General features: G+C 37.5%; 2 protein-coding genes and 2 long non-coding RNA genes across 9 annotated transcripts; 1 reads left to right on the forward strand and 3 right to left on the reverse strand.

Moving 5' to 3' along the window:
• The first annotated feature begins 9,660 nt into the window (after window positions 1-9,660).
• LOC108984779 (transcriptional activator DEMETER-like) lies at window positions 9,661-22,914 on the forward strand. Of its 5 annotated transcripts, none has more exons than XM_018956827.2 (20): window positions 9,661-9,747; window positions 10,084-10,746; window positions 11,285-12,961; window positions 13,076-13,474; window positions 14,348-14,438; window positions 14,531-15,788; window positions 15,883-15,962; window positions 16,176-16,260; window positions 16,370-16,461; window positions 16,535-16,603; window positions 16,733-16,769; window positions 16,869-16,951; window positions 17,378-17,809; window positions 18,169-18,205; window positions 18,296-18,353; window positions 18,509-18,648; window positions 18,788-18,853; window positions 18,956-19,070; window positions 19,153-19,191; window positions 22,454-22,914. In XM_018956827.2, exons 2-20 carry the CDS (start codon window positions 10,260-10,262, stop codon window positions 22,570-22,572), a joined length of 5,364 nt encoding a protein of 1,787 aa, XP_018812372.1. In that variant the 5' UTR covers window positions 9,661-9,747; window positions 10,084-10,259; the 3' UTR covers window positions 22,573-22,914. The 5 variants fall into 5 exon arrangements, with proteins under 5 accessions (XP_018812372.1, XP_018812377.1, XP_018812374.1 ...); XM_018956832.2 differs by having other exon boundaries at window positions 11,450-12,961; XM_018956828.2 differs by having other exon boundaries at window positions 9,686-9,728.
• Window positions 10,391-24,778, reverse strand: LOC108984781. Of its 2 annotated transcripts, none has more exons than XR_004801167.1 (4): window positions 24,617-24,778; window positions 10,707-10,856; window positions 10,567-10,628; window positions 10,391-10,477 (listed from the first exon to the last, which is right to left on the reverse strand). It is a non-coding gene; the product is annotated as an uncharacterized LOC108984781 (long non-coding RNA). The 2 variants fall into 2 exon arrangements; XR_001995080.2 differs by lacking the exon at window positions 24,617-24,778 and adding an exon at window positions 14,508-14,576.
• On the reverse strand, window positions 16,408-23,770 carry LOC118347959. The gene is made up of 3 exons (XR_004801168.1): window positions 23,338-23,770; window positions 22,997-23,144; window positions 16,408-16,477 (listed from the first exon to the last, which is right to left on the reverse strand). It is a non-coding gene; the product is annotated as an uncharacterized LOC118347959 (long non-coding RNA).
• LOC108984780 lies at window positions 19,405-22,447 on the reverse strand. The gene is made up of 2 exons (XM_018956834.2): window positions 21,972-22,447; window positions 19,405-21,894 (listed from the first exon to the last, which is right to left on the reverse strand). Exons 1-2 carry the CDS (start codon window positions 21,994-21,996, stop codon window positions 20,606-20,608), a joined length of 1,314 nt encoding a protein of 437 aa, XP_018812379.1. The 5' UTR covers window positions 21,997-22,447; the 3' UTR covers window positions 19,405-20,605.
• Window positions 24,779-24,894: the final 116 nt, after the last annotated feature.

Below are 24,894 nucleotides of genomic sequence, written 5' to 3' on the forward strand. Positions count from 1 at the left end.
GATGAGATAGTAAGTAATGCATCTTAACCGGCACAAATCAAAACCAAACAAATTCCTTTGAAATATCCCGAGAATTTTAGAGTGATATGTTAAGATACATCTTCATTTATTTTGTGGCTTTTGATTTACAGAAAATTAATATCAACTCTGAGTATTTTCTTTTAATTATTCTACGCGGATGTTTGTAGTGAAAAGGTAAGGGAATGGTAATCATGTTGTTGATCTTACTGTTATGAATATCCAAAATTTCCTTCAGTGTACGTAGATCATTGCCATTTCGTTTTCGTATACCGACAATTTCTCTTCATTTCCTCTTCTTTCTCCCAAGTCTCTCACTCTTTCTTATTTTCTTTTCTGAATTCTGATACCTTTAAACGGATAGGTCTTTTCTGGTCTCTCTTTTTTCTCTTAATTACTACGTATTTATGTTTACTTGGTGATACGTATCACCCTAGCTGCCTCGCAGGAGAGAGGTAGGTAGGCGTACCTGTCAAGCTTTCATAATAATGGTCTTGACTTTTTCTTATTCCCATGATGTAAAAGCAAAAATGATTCCTTCATTGACATGTTCGCGCATTGCTTGCTTTTGTATTTTTTTTTTCATATTTGTTTTGAAAAAACCAAAAACCTCTCATTCAAAGAGGATATATATATATATATACACACACACACCAGTAAGGGCAACGTTTGCCCTATTGATCAATTTTATTATATTTTAAATTTTTAATTATAAATAGATAGAATTTTATCTATATTTTTAATTTTTTTTTCTTGTTTACAATACATATTATACACGCGATTTGTATAATATTTATAATTATAATACAATGATTATGAACCAAGTCACAACTATGTACAAATATTTTTAAAGTATATATTAAAAGAGTGATAAATTTTAAACGGAATATTTAAAATATTCAACTTACTATTTTGCAAAAACCATTTTCCAAAACACAGGGACCATCAAAATACTATTTCACAAAAACCATAATTCATAGTCTTCTTTTACTCTTATTCTCATGCTCCATTTTTTCCTCCCTTCTCTTTTTCTTTTTCTTCTTCTACTTCTTTTTTTTTTTTTTTTTGTCCATCAAAAGGGCTCGGGTTTTACTTGTTTTTCTAATGTTCGATCATTATCCTGACTGTTGAGCCATTTGAATTCCTCAATAAACTAGAGTATTTCGATGATTGCTTGATCAATAGTTTCAATGTGCTCTAAGATGGGGAGCTCAAGCGAGCTCTTGATCATCTTAGGTACGATTCTCTCCGGAGGAGGTGACGTGCTCTTTTACTTGGTCATTAGGGTCCTCGTCTAAGTCTGTAACAACTTCTATAATTCCGGGTGAAAAATAATAATGGAAACTACCAAAATGATATTTCAAAAAATCTCAGCAAATAAGCAGTCAACATATAGTAGATTATCACAGGCATATACAAGTAAACTACAAATAATAGAAATCTATAGATAAATAAATGCATGGACATGAACTTGACATTAAAACTTTGAGATGTATGCGACCAACTTTTATAATTGTCGAGCATCCCAACCTGGGAATCAAAGCAGCCAAATGGGGTTTACTCCTGGTCTTCGCCGTTCCTATTCACACCAGAGTTTACCGGTTTTTATGCTAATACATATTGTTCCTAATAAATCAAGCCTGATTTTCATGTTGTAATTCTTGAGCTAGTCTTCTACAACCTAATCCAACGGTTAGATGCATAATTGTAGCAGTACTGCTGCATTATGCCAAGAAGGAAATTTGAATCTCTTTCTGAACAACTATTGAAGTCATTTATGTCAAAACACACCTAGATGTTCTAAAAATTGTGAATACTAACACAAATATTCTCCACACAATTCTTACGATGGATTGAAGTTTTCATCCATGAATAGTTCCATGAATGGTGCAGATTTTGGGAAGATTCTCATGTGAGATATATAGTTTTAAGATAAGTTTTCCAATCTATCTTTCTTGTGTCTCAATCATTAAAATGCAGCTAAGATATTAAGAAATTAAACAAAAAGTGTGTTCTAACAAGAAGTCCAAGTTTGTTTGGTCAATTTAAGGAGGGAACCATTGAAAGAGACGGTTTTACAATAGTCCATTTGGTGAATTGCATAGTTGTAGTTAGAGGCCGCAAATGTTGTTAGCTACAATTCGAAGTTTGATGTTTTAGTTATCAGTCACTTCATCATTATCACCATTTTTATTTCGTCGACGATCAATCAATAGATATGAAAGTTACACTCAAATTTAAGATTTCAAAGTTTCTCACCTTGAATTTGAAGGGGGTGTTAGAGATAATATATTGATTTGATTTTCATAATTATCAAATTTCTTTGAATTTATAATGATTAAGATATTTATCTTATCTTATTTCAATATAATTTTCCTATAAATAAGGCCTATGCCTTATATTCAATAACAATTGAGAATAATAAAAAAAGTAGCTATTTTCTTTCTCATTATCTTCTCTCTATCTCAATTTTTATTATATTTTATATTTTATCTTGGTATTAGAGGTATTGGCTAACGTAAAGCTCGATCCTGTAGATTATTTTCTAAGTTCTTCCACCAACTTTACCTCTTAGAGAATTTTCATCGCCCTTCAACAATGTTTTGTTTCTCATTATCTTCTCTCTATCTCAATTTTTATTATATTTTATCTTGGTATTAGAGGCGTTGGCTTCGATCCTGTAGATTATTTTTTAAGTTCTTCCACTAGTTTTATGTCTTAGAGAATTTTCATCGCCCTTCAACAATGTTTCATCCTAAGTTGATGTATTTGGAGCATGTGAGCCTTTTTTTTATTCTTGGATTTTGGCCTGTGTGGACATTATTTGAAGCCTCATGCTTGTTTTTGGCCTTTTAGCTTTGGTCCTATAGTTGAGTAAAACCACATGTAACCCATTATCTGCTCAATTTTTTAGCCTATTTTTAGCCATTTGTTGGCTTTGGCTTATTATCAACTCATCGTTGGCCACAACTCCATATTTAATGTTCAATTGTTAATCACCAACATCATTTTCATCATCTCATCAATAATAATTAACAAATATGAAATCTATACTCAAGTTTCAAAGTCAATATTTTAAAATTATCTATCTTGAGTTTGAGGAGGGATATTGAAGACAATTTCAAATTAGTAATTTGATCACATATTATCAAATCAATTGAGTTGTTCATAGTTATGAAATTAAGAGATTTAATTTTCAAATATATTTATCTTATTTCATCTCAATATAATTTTCCTAATGCATATCTTGTATTCAATTATAATTGGAAAAGTAAAGAGTACCCCTTAAATTTTGTCATTGAAATTCTCTATTCTCTCTTTTTTTTCTATTATTTTATTTTGAAAAATAATAGAGCAACAACTTGTAAACAATTTATTTATAATTATAGATTAAAATAATATACTTTTTGAATTTTTAGTTTGACTTTTATTTTATTTTATTTTGATAGGTTTAAATATTTAAAATTATTATTAAAAATTATAAATAGAAAGTAAAATTCGATTGTAAGGATATCATTACTCTCAATGTACAATCAACTAATAAATGTATTTGACCGTTATAACCGTCGAAACGGTAATAACTGAATCGAATTTCAAACCTTAAACTTAAACAAATAAATAAAGTGCATTTGCTGATCACATGCAAGACTAGTGTCCCCAGTGCGAGTGGGAAATAATTCAAGAAGGTAGAAGATAAGATTTGCGTACTGCACTCTTTTTTCTTGCTGGTTCAAGCGCATCTCACTCAAAAAAGACAATCTCTCTCTCTCTCTCTCTCTCTCTCCCTCTCTCTCAGCCCAGGCAGGACCAAACGCACAGCATCTTCTGTTACCTTACCTCGTTAATGTTCTACATAAATCCATGGCATACAAACTATACAGAGTTAAAAAAACAAAAAAACAAAGTAGCAAAAGAAGAGGCGGAAATATCATGCAGACTTCAAAGCTGGCACGTCAGACATTGTGGACAAAAAGGCCAATGGGAGAATCACAACAAAAGGTGTGAATTGCCATGTCTCATTCCACGCGTCAGAGCGTGAACTAAGTGTCACGAACAACACGTTGAACTGCGGGTTACGGTATCTGTCAAGTTAAGCAAGAGAAATAAGAATCAGAGAACGCCAAAAGAAAACAAATAATAAGAAAAGAAAAGATTCGCTTGGGGCTGTGACCGACAGAGAAGTACGGTCAGCTTACGAATAAAGGAAGAAAAAGAGGGTGTGATTTAACGGAGGGCGTTACGATGGATGGATAATGGATTGCGCGCCATGCATTGGACGGTTGTGTCAGAAATTTTATTGCAGTTGTTTCGTAAAGATTTCGTAAAAATATATTTATAAATTGATTTAATTTTATATTATATTAAAATAAAAATAAAATAAATTTAATGAATTATATTAATTTATGTTAATTTATTAATTTATTTTTATAAAATTTCACTGTAACTATAAAACTTTTTAATTATAAAAATATGAGATGTATTATGATCACAAATAAATCTTAAAAAAATAACTCACAAATTAACGTGACTTTATATGATATTTTAAATCTATTTTATAATAAAAATAATTTTATAAACTAACATACCACACAAAACTATGTCAATTTATAAATTTATTTTTATAAAATCTCTTTATATCTAAGGTATTTTTCTTAGATTATAAATCAATAATATCAATTCCAATAGTTGAGCTTGATGAAATTATAATCTTGACCTCGATTGTTTACACTTATAATTTATTGGTAGTTTAAGATTATAATTTACAATATAAACTTTGATTTATTTTTTAAATTAGAACTTTTAAAGTTTGATTTTGGAGATTTATATGTAACCCTCACGTTTTGTTTGTAATATGATATTTTTCCATTATAAATAAAAGCAATTAATAAAATTAGAGATACCATTTTTATTCCTAAAAAATAATGCATACTCTCTTATACTCTTTAACAATAAGAATTGTGAAGAGAGTAATCCCTAGGGCCGAGCGGGGGATGCCCAGTTGACGAGGTCCGAACAGTTCCAAGGCTGGACAAGGTTGGCCCAGGAGGGGAAGCAGTCGGGCTACACGCGTTGACCAGAGGATGGAAGGCAGAATTGTCTGACTCTACTGCTGGCCAACATTCAGGGACAAACCCTGGCATTTGGACAGGCTTAAAGGATGGACGCACTTGACTGAGGTCACGCCACATTTAATGAGACGTAAATGGCCACGCCACGACAGGGAGACACGCCACATTTAATGAATTCCGAGACTGGGATGTCAGCAACAGCCACGATCGAGCCTGGCAGGCCTGCTGCGTAACAAAGAGATGACAAGGACACCCAATCCCAGTACAGAGTGGCACACCCACCATCTCCTTCTCGAGGATCACCCCGACCAAGTATATAGACCCCAACTCTCAGCCAGGAGAGGGGTTTAGACACTTTAGTACTTCAATTCATAATCTTCATAAGGAAATTATACTGACTTTTGCATCGAAGGTGTCTCCCACCACCCCAAAGCTCTCATTTTTCTCTAGTACCAAGTGGACGAATTGGGCCCACGTGGAGTTGCTCGAGCTGTGAAATATGACAACAATAGTGGCATCATCCGTTGGATCTTTTTTTCTATAGTAATGTGTCCTTCGTATGTCGGCAACCACACGTTCCTAAGCATCACAACGAAAAGAAAACAATTCAAAATAATGGAAACAATGGCCAACGAGATAGGTGAAACCATACGAAAACTCGTTGAAGAAGTAGCAGCTCCTTGCCAGGAAAATGCTACTCTGCAGAGAATTGAATGGGGATTGGAGGAAGATGAGACCAGGCAACATGCCAAATCACGGTAGATCCCAAAGGCCGCCGTGCCCGAAGAAGAAAGGCACAAAATGCACCTCGACCTCCGGGAGGTGGTGGATAAATATGCTAAAATGGCAAAATAGATAGGCATGTCGTCCTCAGTGGAACAACTGCTCACTAGCACGGACCTACTGTATAACACCGAAGTCATGGCAGTTCCTCTCCCCCCAAGGTTCAAAGTTCCGCAAGTAGATGCGTACGATGGGTCCAAGGACCCCCTGTAGCACTTGGAAAAGTTCAAGGCCCACATGATCCTGCACGGGTTCCTAAGAGAAGTCGCGTGCAGAGCATTCCTTATCGCCCGGTACTATCAACAGCTTCGTCGAGCAGGTTTGTTTCTTCCTGACGCAATTCATGGCAAGCCAGAAGAGGAGGCGCTCGACCGCCTACCTCCTGACAGTGAAGCAATAAGACGACAAAAGCTTGAAGTTGTACCTCTGCACTTGGGAGCGTATGACCACGAACAACCAAGATGAAAAGATCACCCTAGCGACCTTGCTGGGGGGAATCTGGCCCCAAAACCCATTCATAACCGAGATTAGGGCTGCAAACAGTTCGATCCAGTCCAGCGATGGACCGAATATTTTCGGTCCATCATTTTTCCAGACCGGACCGAACCAAACATCCAAAGGGACCGGACCAGACCGATAGCTTCCGGTTCGGTCTAGTTGGTCTAGCCTATTTTTTTTTTAAATAATTAATAAAAAAATTATTTAAAATACTAAATTAAATTAAGTGACTTATTAATATGGATTATGTAACAAACTCAATAAAAAAATATTTTATATGATCAATGATAATAAATTAGATGAAAATTATATTATTAATTCATATAATTACTATATAATTAACTAATTGATATTATATATTTATTAATTCATAGAATATTAACAAGTGTTAATAGCATATTTAAAATTTTATATTGTTAATAGTGATAGGTTAGATGAATATATATAAAATATTATTAATTTATAGAATATTAAAAAGTATTAATAATATATTTAAAAATTTATATTGTTAATTTTACAATTATTATATATAAAATATATATATATTTTTTTCATTCAGTCCGGTCCGATTTAAAAAAATTGTGGACCGTGGACCGAACCAAATGTTTTCGGTCCTCTAAAATGTGAACCGGACCGGACCGGTCTAAGTCTTGGTCCGAGATAGCCCAAAGAACCCCCATAACACTAAGGGCCAATGGCTTCATTAATGCTGAAGACACCTTCAAGGCATTGACAACTCCTCAGAGAACCGAGCTAAAGCAAGCAGACAAAAAGGCCGCCTAATAAAAAGGCGACCTGAACTACGAAAAGGGCAAGAAAGGAGCACAAAAGGCCAAGAGAATGGGTGAAGCATCGACTCGAGCACGCAGCGGGCCCCGTGCACACGTTTGACGAACCGTCACAATACTGAAGACTACTACACTTTGAAGCGAAGGAGGGAGTCATTTGAAGGTCTACTAGAGCAGCAGCGGCATACGACGGACAGACAGGAACACCACAAGGGTAGTCACCCGAGAGTCCAGTAGAGCGAGGCCTAAAGGAGCCCATGACGCAAGAGAGAGGCCTAGGAGAGAGGCTCGAGGGAGCCCTTGACGCCGGAGCCCACTGAGGGCAAACAAGCCAATGGGTAAGATCTGCACGATTGCGGGAGGAGGCTCCACCTTGTTGGCTCATAGAGCCCATGCCTGAAGGGCTTGATACGAAGAGGTGTTCACAACGAGAAAGGTCACAACTGGCACCAAGAAGTACACTGGGAGAACAACAATAACCTTCAATGAGAAGGATGAGGAGGACATCCTCCACTCCCACTACGACGTATTGGTAATTACCATATAGATTGCCAACTTTATTACCCAAAAAGTCATCGTCGATAATGGCAATTTAGTAAACATCATATTCTATGAAGCTTTTGTTAGAATGGGAATCAACCCGGGCTAATTGCGCCCAACCCTGACGCCACTCAAGGGCTTCACAAGCGACATCGTCTAGCCAATAGAGGCCACACTTCATCCGTCATGGCCGATTTACTAGTAATAAAGGTTCCCTCCTCATACAACATAATACTGGGCCGCCCGACCCTAAACAACTTGAGAGTTATGTGTTACTTTCTGATAACTTAAAACATAAAACCTCTATTTGAAGGTCGAAAGAAAGATTCTACCTAAAACTGGGGCAAATGATGTAGGTAATAGATGCCAATCGCTTTTATTTTTTCCTAAAAAAATTAGAGATCCCAATTCGTAGAAACTAGCGTCTTCTAAACAAGAAAGTAGAATGTTGTTGAGGAAAAAAGTAGTGTCTGAAAGGTGGTCATAGACATTACGACGCCTCAACTTTGTATTTGAAAAGAAATTAAGGCTGATGTAAAACATGTTATGATAATTAGGACTCACTAACATAAAATTTGAATCTTTTTAGAGGTGAATCTAAATTTAATATCACTCTCTAAAATTTAAAACTATAAGATTAATAATGTAAAACATTTAAGTGAAATAAATATTGATTGAGAATTCATTGCCAACATCACACTGTATTATCGTCAAAGCAAAATTATACTTATTCTTCTACATCACACGTCAATGTGTTTGGTCATTGTTATCTTTCTAATTAAACACACAAATTGATGTATAAATATACATGTTTAAATAGAATAAAAAAATAACAAATTACATATTGATATGTGGTATAAAGATGATAAGTAATATTTCTCTGTCAATAAATTTTATTTAACATGAAAACTTTGAATTCATTAACTTAACATATAAAATTATTAGAGAAAAATATGCAAGAAAAATGATATTTAGTATAAGTAAATATAAATAACATTTTTATTATTATTGATATAACATAATTTAATTCTTTAATAAAATTTGAATTTAAATTTATTTATATAAATCGTGTTACAGTCAAATAAATTTTATAAAAATAAATTAACAAATTGATAATATTTATGTCATATATTAAATCTATTTTATAATAAAAATAATTTTATAAATTTATTTTTTATATAATTATTTTGCGATAAAAATATTTCTCAATAAAGAGTAAGGAAATTATTCCTACCAAGTTACAAGAATCGGCATACTAGTCCCGTACGCCGATAATTGCAACATAAACACGACGTGTATCTCTCATCATATAAATTTATATCTTTTACATAATATATGCACGACACGAGTACGGAATGAATTTCAACGAAACACGTGTTCACGATCTGTTCCATAATTATTCATATTTTAATCATATGTTGGGCATCCAAAGGCTACGAAAACTTCGAATAAATCAACAAATATATTCATATTTAATAGAAAAAAATTTTAGCCTCTTTGAATTTCAGTTGGCTCACGTGTTTAGGTCCTGCTTCGATGCTTCACACGCCATTCCTACTGGGCCGACGTAATTAAACTATTTTGCCCCCAATAGATTTTCCGAAATGATATAATAACATTTTTCGAAATGATATGAGATAAATTAAGATTTGTGTAGGAAAAATTAAATATAATATTATTATATGTTAATAAAATTAAAATAAATTTTATATAAAATTAAATTTTTATAATATATATTATTTCATAATTTTATTAAAAATTATATCAATATTTATAATAATTATTATTTAAAATTTATTTTTATATTTACATTCATACGTATATATTTTTATAAAATATTTTAATAAAAACTTAAGTTCGCACGTTTTAATTTTATATTCGCATTCGCACGTGTATATTTCGTAATTTTACCGGGAAGGAATGTTATCCGTTTGACGAGTTCTAAAAATATAAATTCCTCTAGCTCTTTGGGTCTGCTTTCATTTCCTACTCTCAAGACTTCTTGTCTCCAAGCGACTCCAACAGATCTCCGGTATCGACTCATTTCTCCGGTAACTCTGAGGCCTGAAAATTATTCGTTTTAATTCATGCTAATGCCATGGAGATTGGCTTCTGAGAAAGTTTTAGGAGGATGAACTCTGTTGCTATTTTTTTCGTTTTTCTGATTTTACCAATAAGCCCAAGTTCCAATCTACCTACACGAGTGTCCGAGAAATCTGAATAGGTGCTTAGATGCGATTTCATAGGACTCCGGAACCTGGGTTTCACTCATCATGAGCCGTTTTAGCTCGAACACTGTTATCTGTTATTCTCTGCCTGCTCTTTTATGTATGCAGTTTCATAATTTTGACTTTTAATCTCACAGTCCTCTCTTTACTCTCCGGCAGGAAAATCCCACGTAATGGGGCTCAAGAATTAGCTTCAAATCACCACGGAATTTAGCAGTGATGGGAAGGCTTTTCCGATGAGCAACCTGGGAAAGTTGTTGCTTATAAAGGGTAGAAGACAAAGGATAGAGAAACAAGAGTTAAAGTTTCAAGCTTTGTACTTCTGAAGACAAGGAATGGATGCGAGAAAACCGGATGAAGATGGATTACAAGTTCAGGGTTCTTGGATTCCAACAACCCCAGTTAAGCCCCATCTACCTAGACCCACACCGATCTACACAGATGGACAAGGAAACCAGATTGAGAGAGCAACTTGGTTGGGATCAGAGACATTTTCTAGTTTTACAGAAGGCTCTCAAACAGGTAGGTTAGTTGCATGTTGCAATTCACCCAACTGCAGTGAATTCAACAGGACTAGTATTAACAATTGGAACGAAGAAACGTGCGAAGAAGAGTCCCACATGGACAGATGGAATTACATACCTTTCGGCCATCTCTTGGCCCTCGCAGATGCCGCTTCGGCGGCCTCCGGTACTGTGGCACACCTGCAAAATGATGATGTGGCAACCAGCTCTTTAATGCGTGCTACAAGTTGTCAGAATGAATGTAACGGTGAAGCTTACCTGTGGAGTAATGTCAACTGCATGCCGAAAGAGCCTCACTGTAAGTGTGTAGCTAATTTTGCTTTTAGTATTGGATCTGTACTTTCAAGCCTCTGGCAACCATTTCACACACAATCACCATGAGGAGAGATGTCAATCATGGTTTCCATACTGCAGAAAATAAATATATTAGAGAACTAGAATAGTTGGGAACATTTTAGACAAACGACTGCCAAATGGCAGTTTGATATGAAACATCATTAAGAATTTACCCAACCGGTTGTGAAATCCTGCAAAAAGGCAAAAACGGATGACAGAGTTTGATCTAAAATAGGCACTTGAAAAAGAAAAAAAAAAAACTAGTTCCCCGGGGGAATTGCACATTATGTGCATCCCCCAAATGTGTCATTACCTGCAGACTTCAGTTTTGATTACTTGGTAGACAAATTAAGGAGAAATATCTGTTGAAAGCCATATCTGTCCCACAATTTCGTTAGTGGGGAGGACCATATTGTGCATACCTTAACAATGCAAGTTACTATTTGCTTCTTCTTTTTTCCCGATTAACCATGTGAATATGAACCTATTCCACACTACAGATGAAGTTCATACTCATAGGCAGTACTATGATCTCAATTTGCCACCAGAGACAATGTCTAATGCAAATTCGTGTAATAAGATTTCGAAGTTTGCACCCATAACACCGGAGAAGGACATGAGAGTACAGAACAAACTGATTTCCGAAGAACAAAATTTATGTGCAGATGGAACAAAAGTTGAGGAAAGAGAGAAGCTGAAGAATGATATTGTCACAGCAAGAGTTGGCACCAATGAGTTCCAACACAATAAAGAACTCTTAAAGCCTGTCACAGATTCATCAGTTGCTGCCATTTCCACTCCATTTAAGGAGGATCACAATCCTGACAAGGGAGGCAGCCATGGTATTGACCCGAGTAAAACGCCACAGGAGAAACCAAGGCGAAAAAAGCACCGGCCCAAGGTGATCACAGAAGGAAAACCGAAAAGAACTCCAAAGCCAGTGACCCCAAAAGCAACAACAGGCAAGAGAAAGTATGTACGAAGAAAAGGACTCAGCGAACACTCTACAACTCCAGCAGAACTAACTGGAGAATCTACTGATCTGAAGACACTTGAGCCTGCCAGAAAGTCATGCAGAAGGGCTTTGAAATTTGACATTGAACAATCACGAGATGAAAGCTCTACATTCAAATGTTCTATTAATTTAGATTCAGAACTACAGGCCAAAGGCTATTGCAATGAAGGAGTTCAATTAAGATCACCTGTACAGATCAGTGAAGGGATTGAAGTGATGGTAGAACGCACAGAAGCTGGAATTGCCTATGACCTCACTTGTTCCATGGATCAAATGCTGAAAGAATACATATCGCTGCCTGAAAGGCAAGCCCCAAGCACTTCACTTCCTACACAGACTAGTCCCCCGCAGGCCGAGTTGAATGCCAATTCCCAAAAGGATAGCTATAAAGAAAGGGAATGCCAACCGCTTGCTCATGATGGACAGGAACACATTGTGATTTTGTCCAAGGAAGAACAAGCTAGGCAATCCAAGAGAAGCTATTCTCATGCTGCCAAATTTGATGATGCCAGCGTGCCAAATCTAGTCGAGGCTCACTTTAACACTTTAGACGCATACCAGATCATGAATTGGATGCATTTTCCAAATATTTACAAGAAAAAGAGAACTGAAAAGGGTCAGAATTCTGCTACATCTTGTTCATCGTCTTGTGTGACTGCCACTAAAGATGTGAGGCCGGCAACCTGTCTCCACCGTGAAGCTGAAGTATATCATTGCTCAACCAAAGGCAACACTTGGGCTTCTTGTCCTCAGTTTGAGGTGGGTACAGTTTCCCCCAGTGTTGAAGAAGGAATAGGTAATCAGCAAAGTTTTCAGCATTTCCTGGCTTTCATTCAGACAGAGAGATCAACAAGAAAAAGGTCTAGAGGCCGCCCTACTCGGGTTCGCAACCTGACTGCCCTTACCAAAGTTTCAGAGTGCATAACTCACCTCACCAAACAACCTCTAGGGGATGGTGATGGGAAAACAGTTGAGAATCCACACAAACCTCATACATCCATTGACAACCTGGTTGAAAAGATGAGTGCAACACCGGCAAGAAGGAAGCGAAGCAAGAAGAGAAACTCTCTGGTTATTTCAGCAACTTCCAGTATGAATGAAATGCAACTGGACAACAAGCTTGTCTTATATAATTGCCACCCATCCTCTTCAGATCCATTAGGTACTTCAACTATAAACTCATTTCACTTCAGATTACGCAATAACATACTTTCTTAAGGAACCCACAAAGTCTGCCAAGCAGTTGTGTCTAATTTATACAGGCCACTTGATGCAGGTGCTTCTCATGAAGTAACATGGAAGCAGAATATTTCTATTGATGCAAGGGTCGAGCAATTTAAAAATCTGAGCATCGACAGGGAAAGCAGAAAACTTGTACAACAGCATAATGCAGTCAATATGCAATACCAAGATCACAGTGCACTCGTCCTCTACAAAAGAGATGGTACAGTTGTACCCTATGAAGGTTGGTTTGCTCCTATAAAGAAACGGCGTCCACGGCCTAAAGTTGACCTTGATGAAGAGACTAATAGAGTTTGGACGCTTTTGATGGGGAACATAAACAGTGAAGGGATTGATGGTACGGATGAAGGAAAGGCAAAATGGTGGGAAGAAGAACGGAGAGTATTCCGTGGACGTGCAGACTCTTTTATAGCACGCATGCATCTTGTACAAGGTACCAATATTCCAACATTAATCACAAATTCTTTCTAAGGACTTATCTCTATTTAAGAATGTACAAGTTGCATGTTATTAGTTCTGTTGCATGATAATTATCATCTTAAAATCATCCTACTATGACACAGTCCTTAAGCAGCCAGTCCACCCACCACACCTCATGCACCAGTTGGGCAACACCACAACCGGCATCCTTTTTCCTAAAGAAATGTCATTTTCTAAGAATTCAAGAGTGCCCCTAAAACCTTTGATTTACTACCAAGCAGTTAACTGTAAACTGAACCCCCCCAAAAATCAGTGTCCAAGCTCTCTTGAGAGGAAAAATTCAACGGCAAAAAGAAGTAGAGCATCTTTAGTCTTGATAAATCAACTTCTTTTTTTTTTTTTTTTATAGGTATGATAAATCAACTTCAATATATGTGATGAGTTTTTCTTCAGCCAATATAACGTAGTAACTGTGAACAAGGGAAGAAACAGATGCTGATATTAAATTTAGGACAACTAATTTTTGTTCCAAACCTTGATGTTATACAAAATAATCTAGTGCATAGAAGCCTCAATGAAAAGGAATGGCCCTCCATATACTTTTCATTACACTTGAAAGATATAACAATACTGACACGAACTATATCCCTAAAAACTGAAACACTGCTTCACCCATAAGAAAATCCAAGGGAACCTACTCAAGAATAATGGTCTCAAGTACTTACCAAAAAAATGATTGTTGCAATGCCTAAGAAACTTTGATAACAGTCTCCTCATATAAAGCTTTCCTCTCTTTTTACCCATTGAAAGTCTCAACTTTATATAACTTTGCCAGATTGTTATTTTATTGCGTGAACATAACATTAACTTACAAATGTAACTACAGGAGATAGACGTTTCTCACAATGGAAAGGCTCAGTTGTGGACTCGGTTATTGGAGTTTTTCTTACTCAGAATGTCTCTGACCATCTTTCTAGGTAAACTATTGCCCCAATATAAATAAGGAAATATTAATTAGAGAAAGTGCAAATCACAAATCCCTTTACCCAATTGCTTCAATCTCTTGCAGTTCTGCATTCATGTCACTCGCTGCACGCTTCCCACTCAATTCAAAGAGCAACCATGAAGCATGCTACGAAGAGGGGGTGAGCTTCATAGTCAGCGAACCAGAAGTGTGCTTACTGGATACAGAAGACAGCATACAATGGAAAACAGCTTGTGACCAGAGTTCCATGACGCTCTATGACCCCGAAAGTAGTGAAGAAAAAGAAGTTGTCAACAGCAATGACTCCCCTGGAGGCAGTATAGGGGATCCAGTTTCATCTCAAAATTCTGTCTTTTCATCTCAAAACTCTTCAGATGTTCAAACTGCTGAAAAAATTGGATCATGCCTAGAGAGCAACTCAGAAGCAGACCATATGTTAAATAGCTCTGAGCCCAATGGTTCAGATGGCTCTGCTACTATTGCGGATCTTGGACAGATGGCTGGATCTACAATGCTAAACGAAATAAATGGAAGTAGAAATGCATCATCCATTGAGAACTCGAAGGATGAATGTTACCAATTCAAAGGTATGAATCATGAAAACCATAGACAAAATGCGGTCAAATTAAATGATCCTCAAAGCTTCTTAGGAGCATCCATGGACCCTTCCAGTAGTTATCATTTGCATCCAACCCCCACCTCAAGAATACTGGAAGTTCAGTACTCTGAGATCTTCAGAGAAGAAACACAATTTTCTGGCGTTTCCAATAATAAAGATGAAAACAGTATCAAAGAAAAAAGTGCACAAACAATAGAATCTTCAACTCAAGCTGCTTTTCAAACTGAGCTGGTCGTGAATGTTGAAAAGGCCCCAAGATCTCCGAGTGAATCATGCAACAATGTTGAAGGAGATGAAAATGTGATCATTTCATCTCAAAGCCCGGCTCTTGGGGACCCTAAAATTGTTGGACCACTAGCTCAGGGGCAAAACACTGAAATACAGCAAGACTTGCCAAATCTTTCTGAAGAAATCTTGGATGGTACACAGAAGACATCTGTTTCGGATCTGAATGCTTGTGGTAATCTATTCAGTAATGAGATGAGTGAGATGAAAACTGCTACTGTAAAAGCAAAGAGTAAAAAAGCTCAAAAGGAGAAAAAAGATGAGTTTAACTGGGACAGTCTTAGAAAACAGGTGGAAGCGGATGGAAAGAAAAGAGAGAGAACAGCAAACACAATGGACTCACTGGACTGGGAAGCTGTAAGATCTGCAGGCGTTCACGAGATTGCCGACGCCATCAAAGAACGAGGGATGAACAATGTGCTTGCAGGGCGTATCCAGGTAAGAGTTCCACGAAAAAGAGTTTTTGCATGTCAATGTACTCACGACAGAGAAGAATTCAGATCAAATCACTTTGACTGAGAAATTTGTGCAGGATTTCCTTAACCGTCTTGTTAGGGAACATGGGAGCATTGATCTTGAATGGTTGAGAGATGTTCCACCTGACCAAGTAAAGTAAGCCCACAAATAATCCACTTCAATTCATTAACAGGAAAAACACTTATCCTACTAAACAACACTAACAAATACTATTATCAGTATGGTGTTCTTGCATTGCTGCCATATGCTACATACTGAATACGAATAATTTACTACTTCTGCAGCCTTTTTTTTTTGGGAAAAAGAAATACGCAATATATATAAGTCAATCTTTACTCATTCATGCAGAGAATATCTACTAAGCATAAGGGGATTGGGGTTGAAAAGTGTGGAGTGTGTGCGGCTTTTAACACTTCACCATCTTGCTTTCCCAGTAAGTTCAAAATGAAAGCAAAATGACGGTATAGATTTCCAACTAGCAAAAAAGTGGAGAAAAACAGAGAGGATCTCCAGAATTCACAGGATATCATTAACTTTTACAGGTGGACACAAATGTCGGACGTATAGCTGTAAGACTTGGATGGGTGCCGCTTCAGCCACTGCCTGAGTCACTTCAGTTGCATCTCCTAGAACTGTGAGTAAAATTCAGCCTGCATAATAGTAATAAAAACATATCCACTTAGAGAAAAGCTCAATTTATTGTATAGGTACCCGGTGTTAGAATCCATTCAAAAATATCTCTGGCCCCGATTGTGCAAGCTCGACCAAAGAACATTGTAAAGATTTCTTCCACTTCAACACTTTTCAAATGCATGTCTTTGTATTTCTAGCTGAGATGGTAACAATTTCATATATTGATTAAAGTTACCACTTATTGACTGATTCTTTACAATTTCTTCAAATAGGTATGAACTTCATTACCAGATGATTACATTTGGAAAGGTCTGTTGTATGAATTTTATACTTGAAGTAAATTTGTTCCCTTCGATGACCTATCAAAAGATAAAGGTGAACTGGACAATATTCTTTGAAATCATGCAGGTCTTCTGTACAAAAAGCAAACCAAATTGCAATTCATGCCCAATGAGGGGAGAGTGCAGACACTTTGCAAGTGCATTTGCAAGGTCTGCTTTAATCGGTTCCTTTATCTTGCATCCATACTTCGATACTATTTACATTTATAGTTACAATAAAGAGGGAATCCACTTTCATGTATCCACCACTGTCTAGGACCCTCTTCACATGCTCAGCCTAACAAAATCTCATAATAAAAAATATTGATGCCCAAACAATCATTCAAGAGCTTCAAATAATTGTAGATATCAAAAGAGAAATGGAAGGTGGTTGGTACAAGAATGAGTTCAGGGATTAGGTATATATAATAGACAATGTACCCCATCGTACAGGTAATCATCATCTCTCTTGGCAGCCTTTTGAAGTGTATGCACTAGAGAACACCAGAAATCCAATTCTGCATACCTATATCATCCCCATCACATGACCTGCACACTCAGCAAGTCTTGATCAATCATTAACCATGTTGGATGCAGTGCAAGGCTTGCCCTGCCAGGGCCAGAGGAGAAAAGTATAGTGACGGCAGCTGTATACAGACCAGCTGAAAACCCTGATGTGATCATTGATCAGCTGGCTCTACCTTTCCCTCAAGCGGCCAACCAATCAGAAGGAAAATCTGGAGTCACTAATTGTGAACCTATTATTGAAGAGCCGGCAACACCAGAGCCAGAATGCACACAAGCAGAAAACGACATTGAGGACACTTTCTATGAGGATCCCAATGGAATTCCTATAATCAAACTGAACATTGAAGAGTTCACTCAGAACTTACAGAATTATATGCAAAATAGCATGGAACTACAAGAAGTTGAAATGTCAAATGCATTAGTTGCTCTAACTCCAGAAGCAGCATCAATTCCAATGCCCAAGCTTAAGAATGTGAGTCGATTGCGAACAGAGCACCAAGTGTAAGTTGGCACTCCCTCATCTCAAACTAACCAAGAGATCTTTCAAACTCATTCATTCAAGATTTTATATAAGAGTATTGGAATGGATGGCAAATGGTATAAGTAAGCGAGAGGAAACATAAATGCTTACCCTACCAAAAAAACAAATTCATGAAACTACAACCAAAGTTCTGTGATTGGTTACCTTGTAAATCGTAGATACCAATGTTTCCTCCTTTATACAAATATTACATGAAAATACCTAAGATAAGTGGATCCAATGCCAAAGAATGTCTAAGCTTGTCTATCTTTGTTATTAATGGTATGGAGTGTTTCGAAACCCTTGCAATTGATACTGATTGGTTTTCTCCCTGATGCAGCTACGAACTTCCAGATTCACACCCTCTTCTGGAAGGGGTTAGTTATTCCATCATCTACTTAAATGAATAGTATTCACTTTGTATGTGCGAGTTATTTTCTGATTAGTTGCTTTCGCTTCAATCACAGTTAGATAAACGAGAACCTGATGACCCGTGCTCATACCTTCTTGCTATATGGACACCAGGTAAGCAGACAAGAAGTAGACCTGCCATAATAAACTTTTTTCCATGCCTTAAGGCTATGCTACATCTACACTACATGGTAGGATAAGCAATAACCTGAAGGCATGTTTGCCCCAGTTTCTCACCATTTCCACCAAATGCATGGAATTTACCTCAGGTGAGACAGCAAATTCCATCCAAGCACCTGAAAAAAGGTGCAGCTCCCAAGAATATGGCAGATTGTGTGACGACACAGAATGCTTCTCGTGCAACAGTATACGGGAAGCAAATTCCCAGACAGTCCGAGGGACGCTTTTGGTGAGGATATGACTATTACTATGAAAACCCAAATACATCCATAAATATCTATAAAAGTGCAATTATAATATGAATTATAAAAGTGGTAGAAACAAAGAAAATCATAAGCTAACTGATAATTAAAACAAATCATGAACAGATACCATGTCGAACAGCAATGAGGGGGAGCTTTCCACTCAATGGCACCTACTTTCAAGTTAATGAGGTCAAATGCGTCCCAACTTGGATCATGCTCTTTCTCTCTGCATTTTTAAGGCATGTATATCCATTTCAGGTGGTACCATTGTTTAATACTATTTTTATGCAGGTATTTGCGGACCATAATTCAAGCCTTAACCCAATTGATGTTCCTAGAGATTGGATATGGAACCTGCGAAGGAGAACTGTGTACTTTGGAACCTCCATACCAACCATATTTAAAGGTAAAGATTATAAAAGAGATGGGTTTTAATTAAATATGATTGATCAACTAACGGAACTCGAGATATGTTCCTCGTCTACTAGGTTTGTCAACAGAAGGTATTCAACACTGCTTTTGGAGAGGTATGCAATTTAATTCAACCTCATTCAATAAACTTTAATTATTGTAAATAAGTCAAGAAAACCCAAGGCCTTCATATCCTCTCTACATGCTACCAATTGAACTGAAATCTTTGGCTCAGACGGTACTCACACCAGATTGAGCAAATATTTTTTTTTTATAAATAAAAACTTTATTAAGCACAATGTAATAGGCAAAGCTCGAGTACACAGGAAGTATACACAAGAAACACCTAGTACATTCTAAAATTTAGAAAAACAAAGACAAGAACTTGTTTACAGCCCCACCCTTCAGTACAATAGCAGAGAACCAGCTAAGTAGAATGCTTATAAAAAACTTCCAAAATGCATCTCTATTGCGTTCCTGATCATTAAAGCACCTCTCATTTCTCTCCAACCAAATACACCACATAATACACAAAGGCATCATTTTCCATGCAGCTGCCACTTGGGAACAAGTATGCATTTGAAAGTTGGTCCAGCATGTTAGGAAATCGACCACTGCTTCTGGCATAATCCAGCACAACCCAACCCTTCCAAACACACCATCCCATAGCACTTTAGCCATTTCACAATGAAGTAGTAGGTGGTTCACTGATTCCGCTTCTTTCTTGCACATAAAGCACAAATCCACAACAATTATTCCGCGCTTCCTCAAGTTATCTATAGTCTGAATATTCCCTATTGCTGCTGTCCATACAAAAAAAGCCACCCTTGATGAAACATGAGCCTTCCAAATCCTCTTCCAAGGAAAGCCAATATGGTGCTGATTTAGTATCACCTTATAAAATGACCAAACTGTAAATTTTTTAGAGGCTATTTGACTCCAACATAGTTGGTCCCTGCCCTGTCTTCTTATCTCCACTGAATACAACTGTCTAAAAAAATCAGTAACCTCCTCTACTTCCCAATCCTGGACAGATCTGGAGAAGCCTACATCCCAAAGCACCACTCCATTGGAAAATACCATCACCTCGAAAACTAAAGCTTGCTTATTAGTCGCCAACCTAAAAACAACCGGAAATGCTCGAGACAATTCAATATCCCCGCACCAAACATCAGATCAAAATCTGATTTTTGAACCATCACCAACTGAGAAGTTAACTTGTTTCAGTAAGCGACCCCAACCTTTCCTAATAAACTTCCATAGACTCACTCCATACGAATCCCTGCTCTCCATGGTACACCATCCTCCCCAATCACTACCATACTTGCGATCAATCACCCCCCTCCACAATGCTTCCTCTTCCCCATTATATCTCCATAGCCACTTTCCCAACAACGCCTTATTAAAATTACATAGACTATGAATACCCAGACCTCCATCAGCAATCGGACAACAGATTTTTTTCCAACTCACTAAGGGAGTTTTGGTCTCCTCTCCCAAGCCTCCCCATAGAAAATCTCTATACAATTTTTAAATACGGTTGGCCACACCAATTGGTAAAGGGAATAAAGATAGAAAGTAAGTAGGGATATTAGATAGAGTACTCTTTATAAGAGTAATCCTACCCCCTTTAGATAAATAAGTCCTTTTCCAAGCTGCCAACTTCCTCTCTATCTTCTCGATCACCCTGTCCCAAATGTGTTTAGCCTTAAAAGATGCCTCTAGCAGTAGTTCCAAATATTTTATAGGCAGAAATGCAACTTTACACCCTAGAAATTCAGCCAAGTGATGAATATTATGAAACTCTCCCACCGGTACCAATTTCGATTTGCTTAAGTTCACTTTTAATCCCGAGATGGCTTGAAAACATAGCAGGACAACCCTCAAAATTTGAATTTGTTCCCCAACTGCCTCACAAAAAATGAGGGTATCATCAGCGAAAAGCAAGTGTGATATAGTAGAGGGGCCACTAGAATTAGTTCCCACAGAAAATCCCAAGATTAATCCTGCTCCTACCACTACCTCCACCATTCGACTCAAGGCTTCCATAACAATGTCAAATAAGAAGGGAGATAAGGGATTCTCCTGCCTCAAACCTCTAGAACTCGAAAAATACCCACAAGGCTGCCCATTAACAAGAACAAAAAAGCGGACAGCTTCAATAGCAACTAAAAGTGCCCTCAATTGTTCTTCATAACCCTCATAAAAGAGACCCACACAGCTTTGAATTTTCTCCACATGTTTAAAAACCCAATCTGAGGTTTCCTCCGACACAATCTGAAGAGGAGTCATCCGTAACGGAGATAAACTATCCATCTCCTCCTCATAAACAGCTACTTCAAGTTCTGGATTCGAGGCCATCCTATCTTGCTCATCCAGCTCTTCCATTTCAGACCGTTCAAACTCAACCTGCCTACTTCCTTCTAAACAATTACCCCTTTCCACCATAGAGGTCAGAATCTCATTTTGTCCCTCAGCAGCCTCGACATTTTCCCCTACCTCCCTCATATGGATGACCATAGAGGTCAGAACCTCATATTGTCCCTCAACAGCCTCGACAATTTCTCCTGCCTCCCTTTCTAGAACATGGTGGACCAACATAAGCTCACCCGAAGCTTCCATTGTGCCTATCGACTCTTTCTGTGCCATTGGTGGAAGCGTCTGTGCTAATATCGACTCCATTACATAGTCTCGGGCCTGAGCCGAAACTATCTTGCCTTTGCTTACGAGAAAATCACCTTTACTCCTCGCGATTGACGTCGGGATCTCCTTAACTACTACCGTCGACCGAGTCTGTGCAGGAGCCAAGACGTTTGTTTCTGATCTTACGGGAACGAGTTAGATATGCACGCATCTACGAGCAAATATATGAGAATGAATATGATGGTAAACTTACTTGTACATAATACCAAAGTGTGCATTTGATCAATGACTATATATCAAAGAGCCTGCACTAGTACAAGTCAAAGCTTAGGTTTGCCGGACATCCCCACCCCCAATAAATATGTATGTACATATGTCTAAGGTAAGATCTCAAGCACTTAAGAATTTAGCGAAGGATAAAAGGAACTCCAGTCATGCTGTCAAACAAAAAAGATGTAGGTACATAGCCATTCTCATCCTCCCAGCTTTAGAAAATGCTAGACATCTAATATAGAACTATGCTCTCCTAATGAGTAAAGCGTAAGCTCGATAACAAGCACCATCACATAACACACTGGAGTCTCAGCTTATGATGGCATATAGTGTTTCCTACTGCCTAAAGTTCCATTTGAACTTAGTTCTAAGGGACGAGTTCATCATATTATGTTGACATGATAACTTCTCACCAGCAAAGCACGACACTGTTTGCTCAAAAGTTACTGAAAATGGTTGCAGGATATGTTTGTGTGAGAGGATTTGACCAAAAAACACGGGCACCCCGTCCTCTAATGGCCAGGCTGCACCTTCCGGCTAGCAGGTTGACCACGACAAAAGGTAAGACAGATGGTAAGTAGATACATGGCTGATATCAGTTCCAGAAATCGAGCACCTCTAGAGAGCAACACGGGAGAATTTAGTGGCTCAGAATCGAACAATTTTGACTTGGTTTATGGAAAACAGTGAATACCCAGAAAAGTTGTATGATCTCATGATGAGGTGGGCCACGTATCAATTAGTGATTAACAAGCTTGTAATTACCTCAATCTTGAGCCATTCTTCTAGAATCAGCAAACGTGTCATATTGTGTACTAAACAGGAACTTTTTTCTCCTACAAAAACACTCGGAATGTGAGTTGGACGACTAATGCAAGTTGGAAGAGGGTGCAAGGGCACTGGAGAAGAGCATGACGATAGAACGACTATCTGTACATAAATGCGTGCATATCTAACTAGTTCCCGTAAAGAAATGCTAAGAAAGATACCGGTCAAACTACTTACGAATTGTTTTTTGCCGACGGACCAGCCCCATGCCATGTCCTAGTATAATCTTACAAATCTGTCTTAGTGATCTCGAGGCCAGATGTGGTGTGTGTAGCTTTTCCGACAACAGCCCCCTTGAATAACTTCTAGTTGCAGTGGTCCCAAACTTTTGATCAGCAAAGCGAAACAGAATTCGTCAACAATAAACCAAATACAACGGGTCAAGCTTTAAACTTGAACTCAAAGAACGGGCTTAAATAAGTATCTTAATCAGTTAAAGAAAGAGCTTAAACCGGTGTTTTAATGAACCTAACTTGAAGTATTTATGAACAGCTGATTTGGTTGATAGTCTTACTCACCTCTTAATCAGATAATGATGATGACGATCGAGAAATACAGTGAGCCTGAATAATTGTTATATCCGGTTTTGGGCAACAAGCAAGTCATCCCATGCACATGTTCTCCAAGCAGGTTTGGTGCAAATGCTTCATCACTTACGACCTCTTCACCTCGTAACATTCACTATTCTGGTACACCGAGTTAACAAGAAAGAAGCGAAAAACAAAGCGGGTAAAGCTGATATACATAGCCAAAAACCATACGCTGTCAAGAGTAAAGTTACCTCTGGCATAATCCAATGCAGTTGAAGACTGGAGACACAAGCAACTCGAATTGAGGAATAATTCGGTGCTTGCATTAAAAAAATTATGTGAGTTACAATTTGGTCCAATAACTCCCATTCTACGAACCCTACATTTTTTTTTTTTTTTAAAGTTTAAAATGTATGTGCAATCCCTCCAGGCTCCAGTCCATGATCACACCCAATCGAGATAATAAATTTATACTTGGACAATTGACGAAGACACATTCCAACCGAAGTTATGCTTCAGACCTTATAAATAGATTTACCGCACAGATTAGCGATTGAAAGATGCATAAAAAATCAGCGTCCCAGTATCTGAATTTACGAAACGACCGTCACTTTAGGTTATGTCTTCCCTTCTGACGTAAAAAAGCCGAATCTAATGAAATTCCTTAAAAAACTAAACTCAACCGAATACTGCACTTGTTCATTTTCTTCTCCCCAATAATGGATACGGAAGGCTCCGACTCTTCTATTTCCCTCACGGAAAGGGCGATGTTGCTTACTGAGATTCACTAGGTCAATCACGTGTATTTACTACTAATCCTGTTTGGTTGGAAATACACCGTTTAAAAATCCATAGATGTCTAGATCTAAGAAATCACCGGCAAGTGAATCAACACATGATTTCCGCGATTTGAATTATCACAAATGGCCACTGGAAACAATTGAAACCAGACTAATAAACCACGAGCAGGATTACAAGATCATATCCAAAACAAATATCAGTGAAAGAAGATAAAAGAACAAGATATCCACTTAAACACCACGTCATGTTGAATGATATTTAAGTCTGATCAATAATCGATGCAATGTAATTGAATGAAAATATGCGCACTTGAATTTTTAGACACACGGCGTTCGATATGTTAAATCAATAAGCCAAAGCTTCGAGATTCCTAAAATGTTTATATTCTCAACAAAATCAATTAACCGATGAGATTTACAGCTCAATTAATAATTAATAGGGTGTGATTTTCGAACGATAAGCGTACCTGTCAAGTGTTTAGCTTGCTGCACGTTAGAAAGTGAGATTCGTATGAAGCCCACATCAGGGAAGAGAACTTAGGAGATGGGGAGAGAGCTGGGGATGTGTAAGCGAGTGTAAAGAGCTGAGAAATTTTTTTAAGAGTATGCCGCTTTTGCCGCCTTATCACTGCCCCTGTCGTCTTTCTTTTCCCTCCTATAATTTGACCGCTCTGTTTATGTCGACTTTCTGTTTTTTTCTTTTCTTTTTTTGGACGATGCGTGGCTAGAGGCCTAGAGTTGTGCT

The sequence above is a fragment of the Juglans regia genome, chromosome 3, assembly GCF_001411555.2.
Source record: "Juglans regia cultivar Chandler chromosome 3, Walnut 2.0, whole genome shotgun sequence".
Lineage (NCBI taxonomy): Eukaryota > Viridiplantae > Streptophyta > Magnoliopsida > Fagales > Juglandaceae > Juglans > Juglans regia.